Consider the following 27,626-nt stretch of genomic DNA (forward strand, 5'->3'; position numbering starts at 1 on the left):
TGTGTAAGAACGTAGTGAAAAAGCAAACGCACCAGAAATTTGTCAAGAAACTGCTCACAATTGGTAAAACCTCATCTGAAAGTTTACTTTTTAACCAAGCTAACTCTTGCCAACGTTTCTTTCCCCACACTTCCTCCTAATCACAAGCACAGTTGTAAATTAACAGCTTGGATCAAGGTGCACTTGTGGTGGGACTTCAGCCTCTGTTATGTCAAGTGTTGTTCAGTGGTGTACTTAGAGTTGAGGAGATGCATCTCAGTGGAAGAATCAAGTTCCATTCCAGTCTCATTTCTGAATAAAGGCTGAGCAAAATGTTAGATTCTCAGCATGCTCAGGGAGGCTGTCTGTCTGAGAGTCAATTGGAACAACTGAGGTGAAAGTGTTTTGTAGGCAATAAAAGCCCCCAGGCAGCTTACAACACGCTATGAGCTCTGTCTTAACATTGGAAATACTTAGTCTGAATAGTATATAAAGGCAGCATTGCTGCGACCTCAGAGGAAGGTTACAAAAACCAACCCTAAATTCAGATCTTGATTTCCAATAACAGGTGAGTGTGTGGAGAAAACACTGCTGGGTGGTCCATCACCTGGCTGGCTGAGAGGTGGCTGCTGGCCAGGATTTCTCTGCTAGCCCACACCGTGCTTGCCTAATACCTCCTGGCTTTGAATGAAAAGATGCAATTTTCGTGCTGTTTGGTTTTCCAGAATGGGCCTCACCAGCTTGACTGTATCTTAATGGAAGACTTGTCCCCCAGCCCGGTGGTGCTTCAAGGGCAGTTGGTGCTGCTCTTAGCTGGAGCTGTCACTTGGGACAGCGATGGTTATGCAGAATCCTTTGGCATGCTTAGAGGAGAGATGAGCCCTTCATGTTCAGCTCAGCTGCAAGGGGAGGTGGATTTGTTCCAAGTTTCACTTTCCTGCAGATCTAAAAAGCCCTGCTGGTGCCTGCCAAACCTCAATTGTGGCTTCTTCAAAGCGTGTGTGTTGTACGTGAACACACAGCAGGACGCGTGCATCTCTATCGCTTGGATGAAACCAGTGCTGATTGCTGGGTCAACACTGTCTTGCTGCTGAAAACTCAGGATAACATGAGGCTTTACCTTTCTGTTGCTGATTATGATTCTGTTGTCTTGTCATTCCTAATGCTCCTAAGAGCTTCCCTATCCCCCTTCCCCTCCCAAATACTCCTCCAAACTCCCAACCCCAGAATCTATCTTCTGGAGGACAGGAATGTAAGCGTATAAAAGGAATGTAAGCGTATATTCTTGTCTGCTTTTGGAAGACAGTGCTCTCTATAACTAAAAGCTACATATACTATCTGCTTGGTTCCTTTACTCCTTAGTGGCAGTGCATGGAAGATGGCGAGCTGTGACCAACTCAAAACAGAGGAACTTTTAATGTTACTTCTATTGGTTGTTTTTTTTTCTAGCTCCTTTTCTGAAGTTTACTACTGCTAATACATTTTTACATAACAGCAGAGTTTGGCATGTTGCCAATGCCTTTTCCTTTTACCAGATGCTACCTGTAGGGAGATATTTAACTTTTTGTACTGAAGACAGCTTGAGGAAATTCCGAGTTCCTTTTTTCCACATGCGTAGTTCTGTAGTAACAAGGTACTGTTTAGCAGAGAGTAAGTACATCTCCTTTTATACTGCATTGGTTAAACTGTTCTACTTAAAGCCTCTTTGCAACTGGGGATATCTACACAATGCACAACACTGAACAAATGGACTAGAAAAAAAGCTGCCTTCATTTGGTGAAGTCCCACTGATTTTCGTGAGACTTGAAGCAAACTTCTTTCCTGCCCCCTCTCACTCCCATAGTAGGATATTTAGGATAGTTTGCTGGTTGCAGAGGATGACCAGTCTATGAAAAGCGAAAACGTTTGTACATGTGGTATCTTGTCTCTCCACAGGAAAAATATTCTGCAAATGCTAAGTGTTTTCTATTTTTATTAGTTAGATGTAGGTACTGCAAGCTTGAAGCAAACTGCAGTACAGAAATAACTTTAACGTGTGGATATATTTTTGTATCAAACTAAGTATTTACTGTGCAAACTCACTTATAACCTCTTTTCTGCCTCCACACTGCATCCTCCCCTATGAGGACAGGCTGAGAGACCTGGGTCTGTTCAGCCTTGAGAAAAAAGACTCAGAGGGGATCTTATTAATGTTTATAAATATCTTAAGTGTGGAAGTCAAAGGGACACGGCCAACCTTCAGTGGTCTGTGGAGATTTGAATCCAAATTTTTTTTACCCTTCCATGCTGGGATTGCTGTGAATTCAGTGCACTGCTTAGGTTGCTGCTTTCAGACAAGGATAATACAGTAACTGTGGCATTGCAGAGTTTTGAAGGTTGTGCAAACTGCCTTTGAGCTTTTGTGTGCACAAGGCCTGCTTCTGTGGTGGGCTTTTGAATTATAAGGGAGTCATCTACCACTGAATGCCTGTCTTTGGGTAGGAGAGAGTATAATGATGCAATATCTTCCTCCTCAGCTCAGAATAAGGTACACGCAAAGGGCAGAAGTAGAGAATAGGCTCATGTGCACTCACGAGCAAGTGTGCATGGAAGCAGCTTGGCAACACTGGTTGCAAGAATTAGACAAGCAAGCAGAGTGAACTCCGATCTTTCCAACTGTGCACAGCATAACGCCAAGGTGGTTACTGTGCTTTTTTTTATGTCTAAACTACTGCTATCAAGCTATTTATAGGAAAGTAAATAAGAATCTAAAGTAACTTATCTTTTATTCTTGGTACAGTGCCATTATGTTGATCTTAGCTGGCATATGTTGCAAGGAAGTGCTGCAATGATTCAGCGTAGCTTTTCAGGGCTGCGTTGTAAGTTCCTCTTGCACAGTGGTTCCCTGTATGCTGCAGCAGGAGCTCTTCTCTCACGAGGGCTGGCCACGTGAGCGGTCTGCCCAACTCTTACAGCCGTGTCGCACAGCCAGTTACAGTCTGCTCTTTTGATTCATGTTCAGTGGGGTTCTGAGGCTCTTCCCAAAATCTCACTGTTTTCCTGTTACACTTTCTTGAGACAAGCATGCAAATGCTTCTGATCAAGAAAATCCCAGCTATGACTGAAAAGTAGCTGCCATAAATTAAAAACTAGAGGGAAAAAGAAAAAAAAAAAAAAGCAGAAAAATTGATGAAAAACACATGGTTGAGAAGCACTGCTTCTCCCGAAAACAGACGCAATTTTGTTTACCTGTGTTCTGGCATAGTTTCAATGTTTGAACTTTTTGCTTTGTCATTAAGCGAAATCTTAGCTTTTCCAGAAAGCAGTACTATGAAGAATGGAGAACTGCCACATTGCTCCCAATCCTTATGCTTCCTATTAAACATCAGAGGGGGGAAGGGATAGGAACAGGATTTTTTTTTATATTATTGTGAAATGTAGAGACAGCATGTCCATTACTCACACTGTAATGAATCATGCAAGAGAAGAGTCCAAGTTTGTCCTTTTCCTGCTCTTACTCGCACATTTCACTGGGATCACCACACTGGGTTCAGTAAATGTAATACGAATTTGAATCAGTATATCCAATAACAGCGGCCTATTTATGAAGTCTGTTTATGAAGTCTGTGGGTGTTCCTGTCCTTAATCTTCAAGACCTAATCTTTGATCTTTTGTTTAATCTTTCATTTATCCAAGTAACTTCTGTTATCTCCATGGAGAACATTTGGATAGTTTTAATTTTCTTCATATCCATGGGAGCAGGAAGTTGCCTCAGCTTCCCAGATGCCAACTGAGATAATGCAGAAGTTGGTAAATTTCAACTGACTGTCACGAATGGAATTGGTCTGACTGAATTTATGGACACTGATGTGGGAGAGGGTATCCCATGCCAAATTGAATGACCAAGCAGCGGGTAGTGAGACATTATTCATCTTGAGATATCGATCAGGTTTACTCTTGAGCTGCAATTAGAAGGCAAGTGTCCTTGAACTGAAGTAATTTCAATAATCCATGCTGTCTCATGGTCTCGAGGTCCCCTGACAGTGTGGGATTATGTTGATTCAACATCTGAGAATCAGCCTAATTTTTTGGGCAGAGGATGTTATTCAATGCCCTATGAATTAGCAAAAGCTAGGTATCAGGGCCTACTTATTGAAGGTGTGGAGCCATCGCCTTTAAAAAGTTGTTTCTCATCATTAGACATCTTAAAAGCCGCACTAAAAGGCAAATAGGAAGGCTAACACCTAACACCATATGCTGCCTTGATTTCTATAGAAGAAAGGGAATTACATTATCCTTTGCATTATAATTTCTTTTTGTAAACTTCTGAAGATGAATTGGCTGAATAATGAAAGGGAAGCAAGTTAACAAGCACATACCTGAGTCACGATGTCCAGTCCCAGGCCTCTTGAGTCCACAGCAACTACTGTAAGGATGGTCTGAATCACCAGTGCAATGAAGTTATTCAGCCCAAACATCAAAGCATAACGCTCCATGCTCAGGTTGACTGCGATCTGGAACCTATGGTGAGATGGGCAGGTGCTGAGGTTTCACCCAGCATGCAGCTCAGCACCAAGCAGCTGTGTGCTCTTTCCTCCTCCCCCGATAGGATGGGGGAGAGAATCAGGGGGGAAAAATTAGAACTCACGGGTTGAGATAGAGACTATTCGTTAAGGCAAGAAAGAGAAATAATGGCCATGGTAACAGTTATATCTTCTAACCAGTTTTTCTGATGTAAATCTTGTTTTGGCAATAGTCTTTCATAGCAATATTTACCTCCCAAGTTTCTATCTGAACAAATATCCCTGCAGAATGCTTTGAACTGATTTTTCGCAGCTTTCTGATGCAAGTTTTTATTTTTTCTGTAGAATATGTTAAAGAAGTTCAGGTGTGATCCATTATAATGTACTAAAAATCCACCAAAATATAAGTGGAAAGTTTAATTGACTTTGTTAAAGATGAGTATTGTTTTGTCACGTCCTGCACTTTTATCTCTATTTTTTTTAGTTGACTGCATCATTATGGGTTTTGACACAAAATGCATTTGCTATTTGTTAAAGAAGTAGTATGGTAAATATTTTATGCTAAAAACAACCTATCAATACAATAAATGGTGTAATAAAATGTTTTACATATATTATATTTTCAGTTTCTGACAACAAAATAACTTGATCTCATTAGATGTCTTGTTTGAGTTTAAATGCCCCATACTCTTTTATTTCCTGTTTACACTGTAATATCATTGAGGATTATATATATCAGCAAAGTCTGATATATATAAGGGGATTTTAGAAGATGGTTTTCCAAGATGGTTGTGCTGTCCCTGTGGTTCACTTTGCATCTCCTGTGCCAGCATATGTGCAAGGGGAAAGTAACTTATGCTTTGCTGTTATGGCCTTTAGTAGTAAATATACCTTATACTATGTTTAACTTCTGCATAGGCAATTGTTGAGTGCTCTTTTAATAACTTTTCTTTATGTTTGTTTAGAAGGATACTTAGAACATAAGCAGACACTTAAGTGTCCTTGTCTTTACCTGAACACCCACATCTCGTACTAGATGGGAGTAAAAAGAGGGATGCCCAAAGTAAACGTAAAGTATTGTAAGTATTATGTATGTCATGGTAGCTGTGAGGGTTAATACTTACGTTGCTATTGTTATAAGGAGCATATAGCTTGCCTTGAAAATTAGGTAGCTGGCATAGCACACCCAGATATTGGTAGTAAAGTGCATGAGAAATAAACAAACAGCATCCATTATGGAGAAGATTCCTAATGCCAGTTCTCCAAACAGGTCCCAGTTCATTTTCATATATGCTACCATGAAAGATGCTACAGAGCCTAGAAAATAAAAAGTAATAAGAAAGAAGCAAACATCACATCTGTTATGTTGCCTGTATCACTAAGGCTTGCCACCCTCACCTACAAAAAGGCAGCATTGAATAATGAAGTAGAGTAGTTCTGAAATTGGGCAGATGACTGGTTGTTTTTAGACAATAGTTTGAAGTATCTGCCATTCTTTTCTTTGTGTTTTATTCCACTTCTTGGATAAGCTGTCCCGTGTAAGGATTCATTATTTGCATGTAGGCAGCATGCGCTTCTAGGAAGAGATTTAGGAATGCTGTTTGGAGCTTGAGGAACAATTCTAGTTTCTATGAGCTTACGCTATAGACAAGCTAGCAAGCTTTTTCCTCGTAGGTCAATGGTTTAGGTCTGTGCAGCTCAATAAGGAGCTAAGATAACCAAAAAAGGAGGACTTTTGTAAAATATCAAGTGAATATACTCAGGAAAAAAAAAAAAAGAGACTGGGGAGGTGCTATTTGATTTTAGTCGGTTTCCTACAAAAACACATCTATTTTGAAGGCAAGCCATCCAGATGACCATCTTATGGGATCTCATACAATTTAAAAACCTCTGCAATGAGAAAAGTAAGCATTGCCATGAGAAGTTTTCCTCATTGAATAGGCACCATAGGAGTTAAGTGTTTTTAGTGCATCATTCAGTTGGTCTACGTTAGCTGCCTACCTCCATATTAGAGTAACTTTTAAACTTAGAAGTATTTGGTTCTCCTTAATGACAGTAAGGGTAGTGAAAGGCCAGTTAACAATGAAGATATATCTAAATTTTCTGTTGCATCACAGCCCAATTACTTCTACTGCAGCACAATATGAATGTGAAATGCTGCCAAGTCGAAGTGGTATCCTCTTACGTTGCCTTTGGATAACGTTACTTTGCTTGTGCAGTGTGGACATCTGCTCCCACTGCAAGAGTAATTATTAACATCAGTACCATTGCAAACTGAGTAATCACTTTTTCCTGTAAATCTCCATATCTTGAAATGACTGAAATTCTTTGCTTCTTGCTGTGCAAGAACATTTCACTAAAGACAGCTCTTAATGAGAGGTGTATGCTCTTTGTGTGTAAAATATTTATGGAAAACTCATCTTTATGCTATTGCTATGGGAACAGTAGCGCTACTTGGTTGGCATCGAGGCTGTGGAGAGAATAGAAAACAAAACTCAAAACCCTGTCAAAAGAGGCAAGTGTGCCTTCAAATGAATGTAAGATGCATGGGATTTATGCTCTCTGCATACTAGTAGGATAAAGTTTGTTGCCCCAGTCATATAGAACAACAGCTTTGCTCACATTTGTGCTATTCTGTACATCAAAGAACAACTTTTTGAATGCACAACTTGTATACTGCTTTCCTGCAGCATTTGCAATGAAAAAGAACAAAAAAAATGTTCTGAAGTAAAACTTTAGATGCCACCTTTGATTGATTCTTAGAATGTAACTTACTCAGGAATGTTGCCACTGCTTCAACAGCTCCATTGTACACTGCAGAGCTGTGAGATGGGGCTCGGAAGTCCCAGAGCACTTGGATGTAGTTCACAACTTGGTTAAAGCCTGCCGTAGCCAAAGCCCACCACAGGGACCAGTAAAGCAGCTTCCTAGAGCTGTAGCAATCCTTCAGGTCCTTGCCCAGCTGCACCAGTACTCTCAGCACGTGGTGCTGGGGCTCGGGCTGCTGCGCCTGCTGCGCTGGAGTCGCTCCCGTGTCAGCAGCTGCGCAGTCCTTGTCCGCTTGGCAGCTCAATGACGTGTTGGAACTGAGCCCAGCCACAACTCTGTCTGGTTGTGGGAGGGTTTCTGAGGGGCCTTTCCTATGGAAGAACATGCTCTTTTGAGGCATTGGGAGGAGAAAGGAGCACACAAAGGCCAGGGTCACGGAAGCCAGAGTAATGGCATTGAGGTGAAAGTAGGATACGTCTGCTAAGGAAACCAGGAGCTGTCCCAGCACAGCAGCAAGGGTGGCTGCAACGAGAGTGATACTCCTGCAATAGCTCGTCACTCTCTGATAGCGATCAGCGCTGACGACGCTGTAGATGTAGGCGTAGTAGGCAACCTCGGTGGCTGTCACCATCCCGTAGGAGAATTCCATCACCTGCATGGCCACCAGCCCCTGTGCAAAGAGGAGCAGGAGCCACGTGACAATGAAGCTGACGCCCTGGAGGAGGAGGATGGGCTTGTAGCGCACGTAGTCAGTAATCAGGAAGACGGGGACAAGGAGCGCGAGGTAGGAGTATGTCCAAACTGGGAAAACCTGGTTGGTAACCTGGAAGTGAAGAAGATATCTTATTCTTCTTGGTGAAAATAAGTTCATTTATTTAAATTGATTTATAGAAGGGATGAAAAAGATGTCATATATAGAAACTGTGTTCAGAAGCATCGAAGGTGTATTAAACAGAGTACTGAATCTTAAGTTTTACAGACCCTGTTTATGTGTATTTCAGATCTTTTTCATTTTTGCCACCTGCAAACTGTAACCTGCCAAGACCATTTAAAATTTTGTGTAGAGTTCCACATTTCATTTTGTGAACACAAAAAGCAGAGAAAATCATACCTCATCTATTGTCAAGTTTTTATCTGGTCCAGTTAGGTAAGGGGTTAGAAAAGGTTCTGATGGCTTCATCATGTAGAAGAATCCATACAGGCAGAGGATCAGGGTGGGAAAAGTCCAGGTGTTGCTTTTCTTATTCTTCCAGCAGCCCATGGCAAAGCTGGGGAGGAGATTTCTTAGCTGACACTGCCCAAAACACAAAGATGTTTTGTAATTCAATATATTTTCTGGTTTCTTGTGCTAAGTAGTGTTCTTTAAATGTTGGTATCTGGAAAACATCTTTCTTAGCTCAAAAGTGAAAAGCTTTATCTACATACCTCTGCTGTTTCTCTGTTGACAGTGTATAAAGATTTGGAAGATCTGTAAATGAGAGACAAATTACACTGTCATTCATTCTGTACTGAGCAAGCTAACCACAGAAAAAGCTTTCCTAGATGAAGATAGCTGAGTACTGTGATTCTTTGACATCATGGCTGATCTCAACCAAGCACCTTACTGAATAATAAGCTTATTTTGTAATCACTGGTTTTCTCCGTGCCCCCCCCTCCTCCAGAGATGTTTGGCTTTCCTGTTATGGAGAACTGGAGCCCAGAAGGTCAGTCACTAACAAATATAGCAGTTAAAGTGAAATGAAGCAGATATTTCAGCTCTTTTCTCTAGCTGAGACATGAGGAATAAATTAAACCTTGTTGCAACTTTGCTGGACAGAGCCAGAGAAATGAGAATGGGTATGATGTGGCAGCATGCAGAGGAAATGAATACAGTGTAAGTTACATTCCATATTCATGTTGATCTAGATAATATCAGGAATCTAAACTTATGCAGTCTATCTTTTGGAGCCCTCTGTAGGGTTCCTGTTTCTAGATGCTATTTCTGTTGCTCTGTTTTCGATGTCATCTCTGTTTTTCTTCCTAACAACTTTTTTCAGGCAAAATATTGTCTTCGTCTTAAAATAGAAGCATTTTGTGGGCACCATTTTCCTCAGAAATTAAGATTAAAAAAAAGATAAAAATGAGGAAGGCTTCTTCCAAACCAAATGAAAATGTTTGTGCATGTGTCGACAGTGTCACTCCAGGCTGGCTGGGTGGAGGATCCTCTCATAGGGTACAAAAGTTACCTGGTGTACGAAATGTAAAGAATGAGGTAGCAAGCATTTTACATCTTGTATAACTTCATATCATGACTTCAGATTTTCCTAATGATGAGCATAGAAACAGCGCAAATCAAGCAGAATTGGAATTATTTCATTTTATGCGAAACTTCTGCATAAATGTTGCAGGATTTACAGCAGAAATCACAGCTGTATGTCAGCTCTATAGTGTGAACCACTAGAGGGCAAGATGACCCCAGCAAAGAATGTCTCAAGAAAAATTCGCGATACATCCATAGAATTCAAGGAAAGGCATTTCTGCCCCTTCTTCATTCCCTGCTGTTGGAGTTGCTTGTGCTGTGAATGTGGATTTGGCAAGGATGACTCTGGGCTCTGCCTAAACTGGTCACCAAAACATCCTCCTACTCTTCTTTTCTTGAATAACCTTTAATGCCTTACAGCACTCTGACACCACATGCATGCTTCATGTGGCACACAAAGACTCTGAGACAGGCATCAGAAAGAGGGGCTGAAAAGCATTTCTTGCACTTCAATGCAGAGCATCAACAGAGGTTAGTTCTGTGACTTACCCAGTTTGTATCTTTTTCTTTTTCAAACTAGATCCTCAGGTTAAATATGCCTGTCTCTTTTAGGTCCTGCTGGGTTTGTTCTATACCCAGTAGGCCATACGGAGTGAAAGTGTGGCAGATTTCATGGACCCTTCTAAACATCCCACGTCTTCAGATGTGAGTGGGACATGGGTAGACTTCTGGGGAGTCCAGAGACTGCTGCATTTCCTGGGACTCAATGCTGTGACCTGCCTTCTGACACTGGCCATTTGTGGTAAGGTTGTAGCATCTCGTGCAGCAATCTCTGTTTTGAGCTGTGTACAAAGAAGTCTTCAGGTGCACCCTGGTATGAGCATCCTTCCTTCCCCAGCACAGCAGGCTTACTATTGGAGGAACCTTTGCATGACTAACAGGTACTTCAGATGAGAAGTTTCCACCTCGATTTAACAGATGTGCAGAGCCAGGAAGTGCTAGGAGCTTGTGGGGACAGCCTGCTCTGTCTGTGGGGAGCAGGAGGTGAGTACCTCTCTCTTTGCAGCAGTATGCACACTCACCTTGCACCCCAGAATCACAAAGAGCTCTGCTGCTGTCCCAGCTTGGCTCTGCCAGCCACTGACACCGTTGCTCCTTTCTGCACTCATAATCACAAACCTCTGAGATCAAAATCTGTGTGTTCATGCTTAAGACAGAGAGAACAGACTTGCTCTCATTTATTTATACATTATGATCAATTTATCTTTTATAACTCTTGGTTTTTCTTGAGTTTTGAAGAGTTGATGAAAATCTTTGCTGTGCAGCCACAGAAAAACCACCTGTTTCTTGTTTTCCCAGTACACTCCATCATTTCTTACTTGGTACGAGGGCCACCAGCCCTTTTCCTATGTGGCCTGGCCTGGCCCTTCAGTTCCCCACCAAAGTGCTCTCCTCCCCTCCATCTTTCTTTCATCATTGTTGGATTTCTGATTTCAAAGCTCATATATAATCATACCTTGTGTGCTTGAGCCCCTCCTTTCTTGTTTCCACACGAAAGGTCCCCTTTTGGGATCTACAGTCTTCAGCTGTCCTCTGTGAATTGCAGCTTCTGGATTCTATTTGGCTTCCTTGCTTGTCCTGTTCTAGTAGTTCAACTTGTTCTGAGGACACCACCTCTGAGAACACTTCCCACTGGCTCACTTTCAACATCCTTAAAGGAACAGAGCAGATAATCCTGGCCTTTTCCTTGCCCAAAGGCAGCAGAAAATTGAGACTTAAAATATGGTTTGATGGTTGTCTGAATGAAAAGCAAATAGCACCAATCCTCTTCCCAAAGATTTTCCTCTTTATCTGTTCCAAATGTTTAACAAAGCACCAGAGCAGTCGCTCTTACACACATGTTGCTAGAGTGCACATTCCCATCTGCACCACACAGGGTAGTGGCTGCTGGTAGCAGTGCGGGATGGAGCTGAGAGCTTTGTCATTCATCACTGTTCTGTGTCACTGGGAGTTTCATTCTTCTCATTGGCAACACTTTAGTGGTGGCATACTGATGTGTTTGCATAAGGAAGGCCTGGAGCTCTTGTTAGAACATGCTAGCAAAGTAGCCCGGAGTATGTAAAAGTTTTGTGATGAGTTTTTGTAATGACAAGGTAAACGTAAGCTGCTTGTGGAGCAATGCTTTAGTTCCTCTTTTGTATACTGTGCTGTGCCAGGAGTGTTTTATCCTCCTTAGTTTTCTCTTATTAGCTAGAGGGAAATTAACTTTACTGTTTTCAGCTTTTTGGAATATAAATCACCGCTGGATTTTCTTTAGTTGCATTTTCTTTGGTGAATTAAATGTAACAAGTCAAAACCCTTCTGTTCATGAAAGGCTGGGAAAGTACCACCTGAATTACAATAGATGTCCCCTTGGGAGTCCTGCCAAGTCCTTATAGGGAGTATGGCATGCTTGTTTGCATTGCAGTGATCGGCACTGCAGCTCTCTGGATTGCTTCCTGTCTGTTAAGAAAACTATCAGACTCTGGGAAGCTTAGAAATAGTGGGGTGTTAGAAATTTTTTTCTCCGGCACAAAGAAAATTTGTTCCATTGCAGCACTTAGCTGAGGCATGAAAAGTGATATAGTCCAAAGGAGCCAGAGGGCAGAAATGGAAAGCAAACATCTTCTAGCTTGTGAAGGTGTCCGCTGGTACTGTTCTCTGCAAAATGAATCATTTAGAAGTTCTATGTGAACTTTAAGGCATCTTCCCCTTTTGATTTTGTATGGGGTCTATTTTTCCTCTGCCCCAGAGACAGTACATCCTTCAGCTCTTTCACTGTCATGGAAACCATCAGTGTTTCTAGGAAGAACAGCAGTTTGATGGTATTTCTGGATAAATGATCCCAGTCAGACATGTGGTCAAATTTCTGTTTCAACTGCCAAGCTATCTTTCACCATCACTTTGATTGTTGGTGTGGTTCACGAGTTGGCTTTGAGCTCTTCAGTTCTGAAAGAAAAAAAGATTGAAACACATATTTCTCTGTGGCTAATATGAAAATTTTGTTTAATTCTCTCTTGATATGAACCACATGTTATTCATATGAGTGAAAGATCACTTTCATGAAGTACCAACTGCAGTAAAAATTACGGCCTATTTTCTCAACAGGGTCAACCCCAATTTACTCCTGTAAAAGCTGTGAGCTCCACATGACCGACTAGTGAGCCAGCCATGGTCCATGGGTTGGCTTAGGTCTGAAGAAATGTTCATTAGTCTCTGGAGATAGAGCTTGTGCCAACTCTCACTGATCTCTGACAGAAAGTAAAACCTCCTCTTTCCATTTCAGTGCAGTAATTGTTTGAGTCTGCAACTAAAGAGGAAAAGAAAATAATAATAATACTAATTTTTTAAAAAGTCACGCTTTTAGTAGATCAGGAAAGAACAAAATTATCTATTCATCTTCACCTTGAGAATTTAGAGGGAATTTTGGTCATACATGGATGTGTTCTGTATGAAAATAAGTCTCCTGGAATTATCTCTATTTGATGGCTGGAACTGAGAACTTTGCCATCCTATTTGTGTTTTTGTTTATTTTTGTTTTCCTTTTTTGTTTGTTTGCTTTGTAATGATATACAATTTAACTCAGTGAACAGTTTAAGTGGTGTTTTAGACATCCATTGCATGGTTTCTTCATCTTTGGTTAAGTAGCACAAAGGAAATGATATTTTAGGTCAAGCAAATCTCATCTGAGTTGGTTAATACTTCTAGTGACTAATGGTGACTTGCTGTGGATTGCCACAGAGATGGGAGGAAAAACATGAGAGAATTTATTAGCAACTTCCCATGTTGAAAGATCACTTTCTGAGGCGTGTTCCTTTGTAGGCTTGACCTGTTTATCCTACAAACCTCCCACTTGTGGCAGTTTTCCTTTGTTCTGTTGTCATGGAAGGATATCTCGTTTCAGAGTAAAAATTTACATTTACTCAACTCCGATAGGAAGTCTCAGCACCTCTGCTCTACTTTTTTTTTTTCCCCTCAAAGTGCATCTCATGCTATAGACACTGTGGAAGAGTTTGAATCATTGTGACTGCCCAAGTCCTACTGGAAAAACATGTGTTGTGTCTAGACAAGTGCACATAGCTAGCTGGATGTTTCATTTAATGTTAAACCTCTAATGACATTTGAGAAATTACATATGCATCATTTTAGATTCTAGAGTAGTAGATTCTTCTAATAGATTCTTTTAACACTTTGATTCCTTGCCACCTCAGAAGGGTTTGGATAGCAGTAACCAAACACTTGTAGTTGGACAAATATTAGGTAGGCATTTTTGTCCCAGGTGAGAGTGTAAACATTGTTGTGTCAGAGGCAGCAGTTCTAGTTTATGCTTTATGCTGGCAGTATGGCTACCATTTGCAGGACCCTCAGTGCAAACATGAAGCATAAAAAGGATCATTCTCTGATCTGCGGAAGTATAGATTTAAAAAGTCCAGGCAAAAATGTTCTTGTTAAGCACAGTTCATTTGGATTAGCAGATTTCTGTCAAGTCCAGAGTGCTTGGTTTAAAATGTGCTGTGTTTGGGCAGAATTTCTGGCTCTAGTTCTTGCAGAATGATCTCTTGTTGTTTCCAGGAGACCCTGAAGCTTGTCAGCAATCCTGTGTGGCTAGGAACAGCACTTTCCTTATAATGCCAGCCATGGGCCTCAGCAAAAAAGCCCTGTGGCAGGTAACAGGAGCAGTCCAGTGGGTTGGCTAGGGTCATCCAGACCAGATTTTGGAAATAACAAGTAGGTTATGCTTGAAGCCGACAAGGGGGGACCTCATCAGAGAGGAAAAAGACCTTGGCAAATGTTTATTAAAGGGACTTAAAGCAACACTGTTCTTGCCAGGGCCCTAAAACACCTCTCACAGAAATCAAGAGTTGAAGAGCTAAGGTCCAGAAGGTGTTTAAAAGGCATAGGGCAGATAAGCTAGGTGACTGTGTTATACAAAAGAATCTGGAAAAGTCACAGTGGAAGGACCTAGAGCTGTGGCTTCCTGGGGAAAAGTGTAGGACAGGGAAGCCCGAGCTAGCTGTTTTAGGCAACCATGGTTTAAATCTCCCCTTAGGAAAGTCCCCATAATGTACCTGCTTAGTGCTGAAAAGCTACACTGATTTCAACACTTGAGAAGCCCTGTGTCCATGGCCACTCTGCTAACGCCCTTGACAGAGCCATTAAATGATATTAACTAACATATATACAATTTATTTGTGCTTTTTTCCCCCTAGTTTGGCAATCCAAAGCAAACAGGTGTTACTGGAAAGTTTTATGCTTGTCTTCACGTTATACTTAACAAAATCCTGATTGTGTCAAACATGTACTAAGCAGCCTGGAGAGATGGAATGCTCTAAATGTCAAGTCTGGTATAATCTTCAGTCAGGGAGTTCAAGGTCAGCCCAAAACTTTACCACTTCACATTATCTGGTTCTTCCTTCTCTCCTTTTATTATGTCAGTTCAAGAAAAGAACCACAGACTGCTAGAGAAAAGTTCCTTCAGATTTTATAAAATATTCTCTTCAAATTTTTAGACAAACCTGTATTGGTTTCACCTGATTCATGAGCAGATTCAGCTTACCTGGAGTTGTGTTTCTAATAAAATTAATTATCTTTTTTCTTTCTTCTTCTTCTTTTTTTTTTTTTTGCCTCTCTATTCTTATCTACAAATCTGGAAAATGTCACACCTCTCTCCTTCATCATCACCAAGGGTAATGACGCTTTTTTCTATCTTTATGAATTGAATATTTTTGAATGCATTAAATATTTCAAAATATTTTTAAGTGCAAACTCACATTTGTTAATACTGGAAAGCAACTTGATGTTCAGGCTGTGGATTTTGGCTCCAACTACTCTCTCCTTATCCAGATCATTGCGTTCTGTACATTTCTGGAATATTCTCAACCATGCAACATTACTGGAAAAGCACTGACAAACATGCAGAGTTGAAGTAAGATGACTCCTGTACAAAAAGATTGCTGTGTGTGTTTTCCAGGATGTTATAAGATAGTAAATTGCACTCACTTTTTGTAAGCTATTTCCTTTTCGTTTGCAAATGACACAGCTTTCCCAAACCATTTTGGGTGATATATTCTGTGTCCTCTTAAGTGATTTCTTTCTTCCTTACATTTGTAGAAGTTAGGCAGAAAAAAAGCAGTTCTTGACTTCTTTAGTGTTCAGAAACATTAGTTGTAATGTTTTCTTTGATTGTACCTGAATTTTTTAGATTCCTTTCTTCCTTCATAAATTAGAAGGAAGATGGAGTTGTACTGCAGCAAATTTAATGTAACCACCAGCTCAGATTGGTAGGAAGCTTTTTTTTTAGGGGGGAGGGAGGGTGGAGGGTTGGAGTGGGGTGGAGGCTGGCTATTTTTCATCCATCATTCCAATTTTCTTTTTTGCCTTCAACTTTCAGAGGTCTACATCTGTGAAAAGGTGATTGAATACCGAAAGGGACTATAGGACAGAATAACATTGTTTTGAACTAGAGAGATCTTCCTATAGAATACCAGATATTCAGCTTTTGGTCCTGTAGTAAGAAGCAGCAGGCAAACAGCACTTTGATAAATCAAATCATACCATTCTCTTCATAGCCTACACTCTCATAAGATCAGAGGTTCATTTCTTCCAACAGGCATATGATTTGTCTGTGAGTGCATCAAACCATTTTCATTCAGTATTATTTGTAAACTGTTCCTAACAAGGAGTAACACATACTTAGTGAAAGCTGGTTTCTTCCTTCATACAAGGATTTCTGTCATATAGTCATGCAATTGCTAAACGTAATGAAATCACTGTTGCATCACAGTAACATTAGAGAGACTGAACAAGTTACGTGTGGAACTTTTGTGCTTGGGATTTATTGTATATTTCATCACTGAAATTATGCAATGTCTAAATCTCCTGTTCTGGCTCTGCTCATGTGTTCCTTTGAACTAGTGCCTTCTCCTGCCCTTTGCTGTGTTTTAAGCAATTGGAAATTACAGAAGGGAGTTTCCTGTTTAGTTCTCCTTTTCCTGGTTCATCAACCGTGTTGCTATAATTATTTATTTTCAGCAGTCTATCCAAGGACAGTAGTATATATTAAAATACCTCTTTGTGTAGACAGCTAAAAATGGAAGTTTTGCTAAATTGCCAGTCAATTAAAAATTATCGATATAATTCTAATTTTAGACAACAGGTGAATATATAGGCAGGATCTAACATTACTGTAGGTAAGAGGTTTTATTCAATTCTATTTGCTATTAGACCTAAGCCCATATAACAATGACTGTAAGCTGTAGCATACTAACCAGTGATTTATAAAATCCCTCTTCTGTGTTAATATTAATGGTAGTTAATAGTATGCTTTAGGCCTTGCACTTGTCTGACTTCTGGAATCTCATAGCAGAACCACTTAGTCAGACAGGTTACAATTGTGGGCCCGTATTTTCAAAACATTTCAAGCTGTTTTCCAAATCATGAGCAGTTCTAAATTCCCCATGTGTATGCAGCTACACACATGCATGACTTTGCATGAAAACACACATAGTCCCATTTTCAGAATTCATATGTACTTGGGGAAATTAGATCTGCTTCTGTGCTGTTCAGTTCCACTGCGCTGTGATGGGGAGAGTGATGGGGCACGCTTGTCCTCTAGAAATAATTTCCCTTTTTCCACTGGCACAGGAATGTTTATCAAAGTTCAATTCTCAAGTCACTTCAGAATTTCAGAGCATGGTGTTGTGGGTAAAAGCCCTTTGGCATAAAAGAAGCAGCATGTGATGTGGACACAACAGTCTCATGATGCAGGAAAGAGGGGACATGAAGGCAGTGGCTTTGCAGCCAGAGCCTGAGAGCTGTCTTCCCAGATCTTGTATTTTACTGTCCTCAAACTGCTCAGAACTGGTTTTCCCAGTATTACCTTGGAAAAGTTGCTATTTTCCCTGTTGTTTCTGCTCTTTTTACAGCTCTAACTGAACTGCTTTGCAGCTTCAGCATCTAGTCTGCCTTCACATCATCTTTTAAAAGGCATACAGTAGGAATGTGGTGTGTTTCCCTAAATTTCTTTCTGGCCCCTGGAACAAAAGCAGAGGAATTTTAAGAGAGGTTGAAAACTTTGTGGATCTATGCTTTGGCATTTTGTCCTACTGCAAGCTTATCAACATGGAGAGAGGAGGGTTTGTGAAAGGATCTAAGGAGGGAAAACAGTAGGGGAGAAAGCCAAGAAACTTGTAACAAAAGAAATGTCAGAAAGAAACAAGCTAGGAGACTGAAAGAAGAAAAGGACAGTCCTAGCAGAAATGTCAGGAGGTAAAAAAATAATAATAAGGTGGGCTTGACTACAGTTTGGGGAGGAACTCAAACAAAAGATCATGCTTAGGACAGGGTTATGGCCAGTTGAGTTTTAAGGTATTCAGACTGAGCTTTCACATCCCCTCCTGAACAGCCTGTCCCAGTGCCTCATCACCATCACTGTGAAGATGCTTTTTCCACTGTGGGATACAAATTTCCCTTCTCCCAGCCTGTGGCTGTTGCCTCTTGTGCTTTGCCAAAGACACTTCTGGGCACAGCCCTGCCCACGCAGCTGCGGCCTCCCCCAAGATGGCGCACCTCACTGAGGCAGCAAGGTGTGGGATGGGTGCAGGGAGTGCTGCTGGCCTGCATTCCTCACGTGGCCCTTTACCGTCAGGCTGCCTGTGCAGCCCCCAAACTACATCAGTGTTGGGACGTTAAATGCATTGGTTTTGGGCCTGTGCTGGCCACCCACAGCTAGATGTCTAGCAGACCTTTAGTGTCTGCATTGGAGCTTGCTACTCATGTTTCCATTTTCTTTGAAGATGTAAAACTTACCAGTTTATTTTTCCTTTGTCTCTCTCTCTTTTTTTTTTTTTTTTTTTTTTTTTTTTCCCTATGATTCTGTTGTAAATGTGAAGACAGATAAGATATGGTTATGAGCTAGGTAAGTCGGGACTTGCCAGGCAGCTTTCTTCAGCCATTTGCGTTGCAACTTTTGTTGATTTTTAACTACACTGTGCAAATAAATCGAGTACAAACTAAGTACTAAAAGGACCTGAGTCTGAGGGCCTTATGATGACTTTTGTTTTAACCTCGATCCAATTTCTTAAATCAGATGAACTCTGAGGTAAAAGGAGTACACCCATGGCACAGCAGCCATCTGTGACACGAGGCACAGCACCAGCAAAGGGCTCTGATAGCAACTGGAGGTGGGATGGAAACTGCCCAAGGGCAGGAGTACGAGCTGAGCATTAGCTGTGTTACATCACTGCTCCAGTATCCAAACTGCTTGTACTTAATTCGGAGTAGGTAGGGGGGTCAAAGCTGTGGTGAGAGAACTCTGACAAATGGATCTTCCTTTTCAGAAAAAAGTTTTACAAGTAATTTTTTTTTAGCTTACTGCTTGCTTAGTGCAAATCTACAGATGAGAAAATGTTTCAGCAATCTTACAAAATTCTCTTTCCGAGGCAGGTGGAGTGTTTCCTAGTTTCCATGCTAGAGTGAAACAGGAGTGTGGAAACAGAGGAATGAGGCTTGATAACCCAATGCCTAATTTTCATATCTTATTGACAGATGGTGTGACTTCCTGCTTTAAAAAAAAAAAAAAAAAAAAAAAAAAAATTACAGGCTTTCACTGGACAACCATTCGGAAAAAAAAAAAGTGGGGATGATAGAGAATCCTTCATTGCCAACTTGACACTTCTTAGTATCTGTTAGTTTTGAAATAAGTTATTCATGTTTAACTATTATATTTAAGGAAAATAAAAAGCTGTCAACCTGGAGTCCTGTCATTTCAGTTTTATCATTCTGGTTAGGCATTTTGTTGCATTGTCTAGTGCTGACAGCTAGTGCATAGAACAGATCAAGAACTGAGAGCATGGTGATTTCAGCAGTTATGTGTTTACATGGCATTCTACCATAAAGCAGTTTTATAGAGCAGTACGGGATATTTATTGCCTTTTTTCCTGTCCCTTGACCAATGGCAGTGGCACTGAGCATGAGCATTTCTAACTTATGTGAGACGTGTGCAGCAAGGCACGTGCCATAGCTTCCCTGAGTTCTGGCCATTGTATGGAGAAATGGATTTATCTGAATATAAATTTTTTCTAAAGTTGAATTTTATTTATCTCTAAAATTTTACATTTTTAGGAATAACATGAATGTACACTTCGTGAGAGGTACTGACAGTCTATGAAGAAGAGAAGGTATATAATTCTGAACGAACTATGACTGCATCCTTGAGCTCTAACTTAAGAGAAGCCACTTGAAGCTCAGCTTAGCCCATAACTACCTGGAGCTGGTAGCAGCTTCTGTGTATTCCACAGGATGTGGCCTGCAGTCATCACATTCCTTTCACATGGGTCACTAAATGGCACTGGGAATGGCACAATCTTCAGTTCCAGCTCAGAGTGTACTACATGGGTTTTTCCCGATCCACATGAGGCACTTTAATGTTTGTGTGTTTTGGCTGAATGTTCAGGAGTAATCAATACTTGAGTGCAGTTTGGCCTGGGGAGGCAAGAAGATACAACTGTGACTTGTGAAATAGTGTTGATGCATTTGAAACAGTACAGGCTATTTCCAGTGGGATAGCTCAGATGTATAACAAATGGGCAGAAAGTGATGACAGTGAGTATATGGTAGAAGAAACTCTAAACAAATCCATTTCCAAGCATCCTCAATGAAGCCCAAGAAGTTTTGCAATCTAGAGCTCAAAAAGCAGTCATCTGGAAGGTCTGATGTTACTGTCTTGGCCATCCAGTAAATACTAATTTAGTCCTTTGGCATCTTTAAGGATAGTCACTCAGTTTCTAAGAGTATACCATACCGAGATGAACCCATTTGGACTAGGCCCACCTCCTCCTGCGCCCAGGTTGGGTTTATCAAACTAGGGCACAGAAAAGACACAGCTTCTCTAAATAATATTTGGTTACCTACATTTTACTTTCTTCATTTCACAACCCACACTCCTACCCCTAAAAATATATGTTTTACCCACAGAACCATTACCTCACAACCTTTAATTTCCTCCTCTTCTGGGTTGAATCTTATAACCTACTTAAAAAAAAAAAAAAAAAAGTCCCCAGCATGCTGCTATCTCTGGTTATAGCACCAGGAAGAAGCACTCAGGTTGTATTGGGCATGATGGAATTTGCCGTGGGGAAACCCAGTGATGATAGCGGAACCCGCCCGCATATGAATTCCCATGGCTCTGTCAGCTGCTTTATAAGCAGGTGGAGAAGTGTTGAGGCTGGCAGCACAGGCAGGTGGTGAAGGAGCACTCATTGGAGCACAGCTGCTGCTTGGAGTGAAAATGCCTACCTTCCACACCAAGAGTTTGATTTTGGTTTCTCTGCTGGGGCTGCTGTTGCTGCTGCTGTGCAGTACCTCCCAGGGTGAGTGAGCTTGGGCACTCTGCCCCAGGATGCGGTTCTTGTGCTACTTTGCACCATGCCAGCTGTGCTAGGGTGTGCATGTTACGAGCAGTATGAGGGAGAGGGGGATTAATTCAGCAAAGCATACAGCCTAATCCAACTTTTCTGTCAAAGGGGAGCTAGATAGTTAGGAAACTGAAAAACAAATAACCTAGGCAGCATGGCAACGTGGTCCAAGTGGGTCTTATTGACATGACTGTTTTTCTGTTCCAGCACAAAGCAACCAAGATTGCTGTCTGTCTTACACCAAAGCCCGTCTGCCTCGGAAGGTCATTAAGGGCTTTACTGAACAGCTCTCTGGTGAAGTCTGCGATATTGATGCCATCATGTAAGTTGCTTTTCAGAAGATCCTGTTTTGTTGTTTTGTTTTTTTTTTTCTGGCAGTCATATATTAACCTTAGGAAGTCTGCTGGGGTAGGAACAATGATTTGAATTGTAGAAATGTGATTTTTCAATAGACAGGGACCAGTAACTCATGGGATAGCCATAAAATCATTCTACATAATTAGTCTGTTGAAGAATCACTGTGCAGGCAAGGATGTCCTTGACCCTCTACCTGAGGTACCTTGCCAACACAGAATGTTTCCTTGACAGAATCCTGCATAAATCATGTAACAAACTCAAGTGAGACATCTCAATTCACAGAGATCAGAATTTTTTCCTAGATGTTTTAGCCCTCCTAAATGTTTATCTGACATCTTAGCATGACAGGAAATATTCTTTTCAGTCTCACAGGATATTTCTTGTATGTAGCAAAGTTCTTGGTCTCAATAATTACAACAAATTGATCACAATTTTATGTTACCAGAAACAGATGAAGCTTTTATATGTAAGCATAATTGGAACAATACTACATTGTTCATGTAGTATTGAAGGCATTGTGGAGCATCCCTTATCAAACCAATGTTTTCTAAAGCAGGTGCTATTGTTCATTACATAGAGTAACTATGATGCATGTTTTTGATTAAATGCAGCTTCAGAGTATTTTTTATCAATGATTTCTAATGTGTATTTACCAATCTCCCTATCATCATTTCTTTCCCAGTTTTCACACCAACAAGGGACTGAAAGCCTGTGTAAATCCTAAGGAAGACTGGGTGAAGAAGCATCTTCTTTTCCTGAGGTATGAATCTAAATATCTAAATAGTACTAGGCTGAAAACAGAGCACATATAGAAATCTTTCTCTTGCATCTCCACATTTCCTGAAGGCTGCTTCTGATGGCAGTTACGAGCTCAGCCTTTACACCTCCTGTCATACATGGTTGTTCCTATTTAGAGTTCTCACAGAGATGGTCATACCATGTGTCTCTTCTTCTATATGAGCTATTCTCTCAGTAGGTGCTATAGCTTGTACAGAAAAACCTGTAATTGATCAGTGGCTGAGGTGATAATTTGAGTGTAATTTCTTGTTACTTTCCACAGCCAGAAGCTCAAGAGGATGTCAATGTGATACAGTTTCCAGCAGGGAACTGAACACAGACGTGGCTGAAGAACCACTGGGTTCAACCTTTTGGTTGATGTTGTCATGTTGTACACTGTTGTGTGCTTACTCACCACTATCTCTGGCTTCTTTGGAACCGTTGAACTTCTGGCGTTGATTCATATTGCATCGCTGTTTTGCTTGAATTAAGCATTCTGTTGAAGTTTCTGGGTTTACTAATACGACACGAGTACTATTTAGTAAAGACTTCATTAAGCTATTGTACAGAGCATGAATTGTATTAGGCTTATTGCATAGTACTGTTATGTTGCTCGGCATTTGTAAATCTTTGTAAAGGTTATTTATTCTGTTTATTTTTTTACTTCTTGGCACTATTTTGTGCCAGAATTTTCCTTTTAACTGGAGTTAGCATGATAATACCTTTTAGGCTATTGTTTTAAAAAGTGCTTGTGGGGAAAAAAAAAATGGAAACTGGAGTTAAAAATAAATGAACTGGAGTTAAAAATAAATGTTAAAAACTGCACTGTGTGGTAAGGTGTTCTTTTGTTTGTTTGTTTGTTTTTGTCATTAGAAGAGGTGATGAGTTCACCTTGAGTAATTATTTTAACAGGTGCTCAAGAGCAAAGGAGTTTATTTCAAGTGTATTCACATCTGTTAAAGCCTCTGCTCACCTTGCTCTGTTTGCAGTGTGGGTTGCTATGAAATCCATAGTACACAACTCCTTCCGCTTCTCTGGGGAGTGGTTGTGTATGAAGATTAACACAAAGACCCATTTTTAGTTCAATCTCACATTACTGAGACTTGAGGGAATTTCTTTTACTGATTTGTTCAGGAGAAACCTTACATCAGTAAGCTTCTACCTAATTCACTGGCAAGGCTTGTGATTACAGTAAGAGTCTCCTCTCAACTTAGTCATCTCTAGAGGAGAAATTTGCAGTGCTTTCTTCCCCTTTGTGTTTCCTCATGTTAGCATAATGAAATATTCTTGGTTGAAGTCTGTAGCCACTAACACATTATAAATGATGCATGACAAAAGTAAAGGATCTTCAAGGAGTTGGTAGGATGTGGGGCCAAGTAAATGGGGGAGACTACTCAGCTCTGTTGCTGCTATTACGAGTCTCACACAGACTTCAGGTACGTGATCTTTCAATATCTAAAGGCTCTGAGCAACCTGATCTAGCTGTAGGTGTCCCTGTTCATTTAAAGGGAGTTAGACTAGACGCCCGTTAAGGGTCCCTTCCTTCTATGATTTCATTCCCTTCCATTCTATGATTCCATGACCAGGTAGGCTGTGCAACTGTACTCAATGTCAGTACCACTGTTTTGCAGATAAATCTATGCCTTGGCCTTTGGTACCTTTTAGTCATAGAGATGGAAACATTAATTTACATTTCATTTAAATTTTAAGTTTAAAATTATTTTTCAGCTTCTCTCTCAAGGACACAGAGATGGTTTGTATGGTGTTTATGAATGTAAGGCTGTTGATTTTGCTTTTAAAATCTGACAGGGCTTACACAATCTGCTTCTGGACCTGCAAATCTGGAAACTAGCGATTCTCTGTGGGTAAAGCTCTGTGATTAATTTGCTTTATTCTCCAGCAGGTGGATTCCATATTCCTTACATTAAGAATATCAGGTAAGAACCTATCACCCTCCCAGATAAGCAATTATCCAGCATGTTGCCTGGGAATTCCCAGGACTTTTTGATAGGGCTGAGGCAAACCACAGAGCTCTGCCCCACTCCTGCAAGCTCTGGGGTGGGCTCTCATTCAGGCTCAAAATGCTCATGAGCTGAATTACAGACTGGGAAATGGTGTAGGCACAATAAATGGGCTCATGTTAAAGTGTCAGAATTTGAGGTTTTTCAAAGACTATCTTGGGGATAGGTTTGTCTACCACTCCAGTGCAAAGCAACTGTGTTCGCTACCTGTTCTGCACACAGCAGAATGCCTCCTCTGGTTCTCGTCAGTTACATGGAGCAGCTGTCAGCCGAACTGTGACAATATTGCTACTGTGTAAGTTTCTAATTTGAAGAAAGCAGTATGACCAACATTGATTAGTATTGCCTAATGCATGAATGACTGCATCTGAATCTGTTCCGGTTCTGGGTACGGATCTTTTTGTAGTTAATGGGAAAAACTGTTTAAATATTATACTGTCATATCTGTTATAGTCCTTTGAAATTATCTCAGGGGAAAAATGCATGTAGAAAAATGTATCCAGTGAGGATTAGTATGAATCTTAGTATGCATCCTTATCTGCCACTGCATATTATGTGTTTACAGATGCTGAAAAAAACAGTATATGTTAATGAGAGGCAGCAGAGATGCTGATGACAACAATAGCTTAGTGTTGTGTGGACAGTGATTCTTTTCTGAAGGAGTATCAATCATTCTGATTTCATTTTGCTGTTTAAATATAAATCCTATTGCATTTCATGTGTTGGACAAGTACTAACAAGTTGTTTGTTCAACTATTGTTCAGTTGATTGTGGCTCCTAATGATTAAGTTTTTGTTGTTTCTCACTTTTTTTCCTGCTGTCTGCACAAAGTGGGGGTCATAACGCATGCGTGAGTTCAAATTAAATAGTAAATATGTTTTTCTTAGCCTGAGGTTAGCATGATTTCAGGTACATTATCTCACTGAAAATCAATCATTATTAGGTGTGCTTCGTGACAAATACACTTCTAGCTCTTTTGCAAGGGTGTTGACAATTGGTCAGTTATTTTCAATTACCAGCACCAACATGCCCTCATGTAATTGAACTTCTGAACAGGAATGCATTCTTCAGCTGTAATTTTATTGAGAAGTGGATTAGGGAACATATGAATCTAGAAAGGCTTTAGGCTTATGAAACTGTCACTTGATTGTAGTGGCATACTCCCAGCTGGATAAACACCAAAACAGTACAGGTGATTAATTGTAAAAAGTGTTCCGTGTGCTGATCTCAGCTGTGTAACACCCTGGAAGACTTATCTCAAATACCAAGCAACAAGCGACATCCCTTATCAAAATATGAATCATAAAAGCAGTTTTCAGATCAAAAGCAGTCACTACCTATGGCAAGTTTACTAATCAAATGTAGTCATATACATTTACACACATGCAAAAGTGTGTTCTACATCTTTATTATTTTTGTGGTTCTGGGAGATGTCAGTTTTTGCTGTCCAGTGTGACAATCCTCTCTAAGGTTTTAAAATTGATGAATTTGTTCCTTGTACGTTGTGCAAGGAGTGCAAATAACTTCCTAAGAGTTGTCATGATGCATTTCTCATGTAGCTACCATAAAATACAGCTCTTAAGAGTCTTCTGTCAAAATAGTTTATTTTCACAGCTTTATTCAAAGATTGTGCAGTCTTAAATACATAATTAATGTAATGGAATCAGAATGTAGAACACGATTATCAAAAAGCAAATATATCGCAGGAAAAGCAGTGTTAAATACTAAAATTAAATGGCATTAACAAACTTACAGCACCATTTCTCTAGTTTTCTTTACATTAATTCAGTTTATACTTCCAAAATAAAGTAACAATTTCATTTGTAAGTATCCATATTTACATTTCCATATTCCTGACACAGACTGTTCCAGTGTACTGGGTTTTCACATTAGCTCATCTCCTGAAGTATCTTGATTTACTTGAAATTCTCAGGCTTCACCTTTCTGAAAAGTGATATTTTTTCTTAGCACTCAGAATTACAGAGAAAGCCTTGGAAAACAAAAGATGAAGAACAACTCAACTCGATATCCTATACATGCTTTTTGAGTAGTAGCTGTGGTTGCTGAAATTTAGAGGCGCAGTGTTATTGCCATATTTCTTGCAATGAGTACTACTTTCAGTTACCAGAAATCATGATCTTGAGCCACTTTTTCAGTCAAAAAATTGCAGTCCTAATTCAAGTTGAAGATGTGTACATTCTTTTCTGTCTCATTTATGTTCACTTGTCTGTTTGTTTTCTCCTTTACATCTTTACTGCCTGTGATGGATATAATGGCCCATAAACTCCAGAGATTTTCCTTGTTCAGGTGCTAACACGAACTGTTTCTTGTGCCATGGTGAATGAGAAGATACCCATGGTTATAATAAGATATCACATACGCTTTTATTTAGTTGGCAGTTTGAAGGTTGTGAAGAAGACCTAACCTTGGTCAGACACGCTTGTGGAAAGAAAGGAGGGGAAGCAGACAAATCAGTTCATGACAATGGGAAGAGCGTGGTGCTTGGACTTCCCTGGTGAGAAAGCCTGAATGATAAGACCTGGTTAAAAGATGGTTACGACATAAAGTAACTTAGGAAAAAAGATTCATTTAGACAGAGAGTAGGGGGGTTGTACCTTTAGTGAAGGCGTGTACCAAAATGCACGAATCAGAACACACAGTATTTCTCATTTCAGATTCAACCTTTAGGTACGTTTGTGATGCAGACTGACTCCTGTGACTGTGTGGCCATGAGCCAAGGTGAAATAATTTTATGTGTAGGACAGTCTGGTACAATTTAATTTTAAATTTTATATCTTCTGGTATTTCCTGAAAGATAAAAATCAAAACACAGATGGTTATTGAAGGAACGTGGCTTGTAAGGAAATAAACTACATACTAAGAACTCATATAACAAATGTTGAAATGACAGTGGAAATCATCGTTAAGAGTCAAGGACAGAGGAACAACACAAATCTGTAAAATGCTCTGGATTCACTCCTCAGAGAAATATGAAGGTGCCATGGATTTAATAGTTAGTCTAATTAGACTTGTGTCAGTAGAGGTGGGTTCAAGTAAGTGGCCCAATTCACACTGAAATTGTCAATTACAGTGTCAAGATTAAACTAGGTGTTTAATATCCTTGCAGCATCATTGGTCAGGTACAAAGCTAGTGAGATCAATATAAACTTACAAAGTAGGGAAATGGGAATTTGAGAATGATAAATTTTTTGTGACAGATAAAATCAAAGCTGTGGTCAGTATGGTGACTTCAATTATTCACTCAAATGTGACTCTGTTACAGAGCTGTATGTAAGGAATACAAATAACCTGAATGTAAAATGCCATGCAGACCTGGAAAAAAAAAATTACATTTACTAAAACTGGCTGAAAAATATGATTATGTGTTCCAGTGGGCACTTGAAAACTTGAGTTTGTTTTGACTAGGAATAAATGGTCAAAACATCTTTCAGAGGGAAATATATATATGTATTAATACATATATATTAACAACTTATATGTATATATATATAAGCTGTTTCAGATCATG

The 27,626-nt window shown here is 40.1% G+C and overlaps 2 protein-coding genes across 2 annotated transcripts; one reads left to right on the top strand and one right to left on the bottom strand.

Moving 5' to 3' along the window:
• Positions 1-2,927: 2,927 nt before the first annotated feature.
• LOC306949633 (thiamine transporter 2-like) lies at positions 2,928-8,511 on the bottom strand (the record flags this gene model as incomplete). The annotated part of the gene is made up of 5 exons (XM_079539626.1): positions 2,928-3,107; positions 4,338-4,479; positions 5,606-5,798; positions 7,257-8,073; positions 8,362-8,511. 5 exons carry the CDS (start codon positions 8,509-8,511, stop codon positions 2,928-2,930), a joined length of 1,482 nt encoding a protein of 493 aa, XP_079395752.1.
• A 12,135-nt stretch (positions 8,512-20,646) lies between these two features.
• CCL20 (C-C motif chemokine ligand 20) lies at positions 20,647-22,387 on the top strand (the record flags this gene model as incomplete). Its single annotated transcript, XM_079540041.1, is given in 8 exon segments — positions 20,647-20,709; positions 20,712-20,747; positions 20,751-20,777; positions 20,779-20,799; positions 20,801-20,897; positions 21,150-21,264; positions 21,982-22,059; positions 22,360-22,387. Coding segments are annotated over 8 exon segments (465 nt in total).
• Positions 22,388-27,626: the final 5,239 nt, after the last annotated feature.

This window comes from Tetrao urogallus (genome assembly GCF_951394365.1).
Source record: "Tetrao urogallus genome assembly, chromosome: 9".
NCBI classification, from domain to species: domain Eukaryota; kingdom Metazoa; phylum Chordata; class Aves; order Galliformes; family Phasianidae; genus Tetrao; species Tetrao urogallus.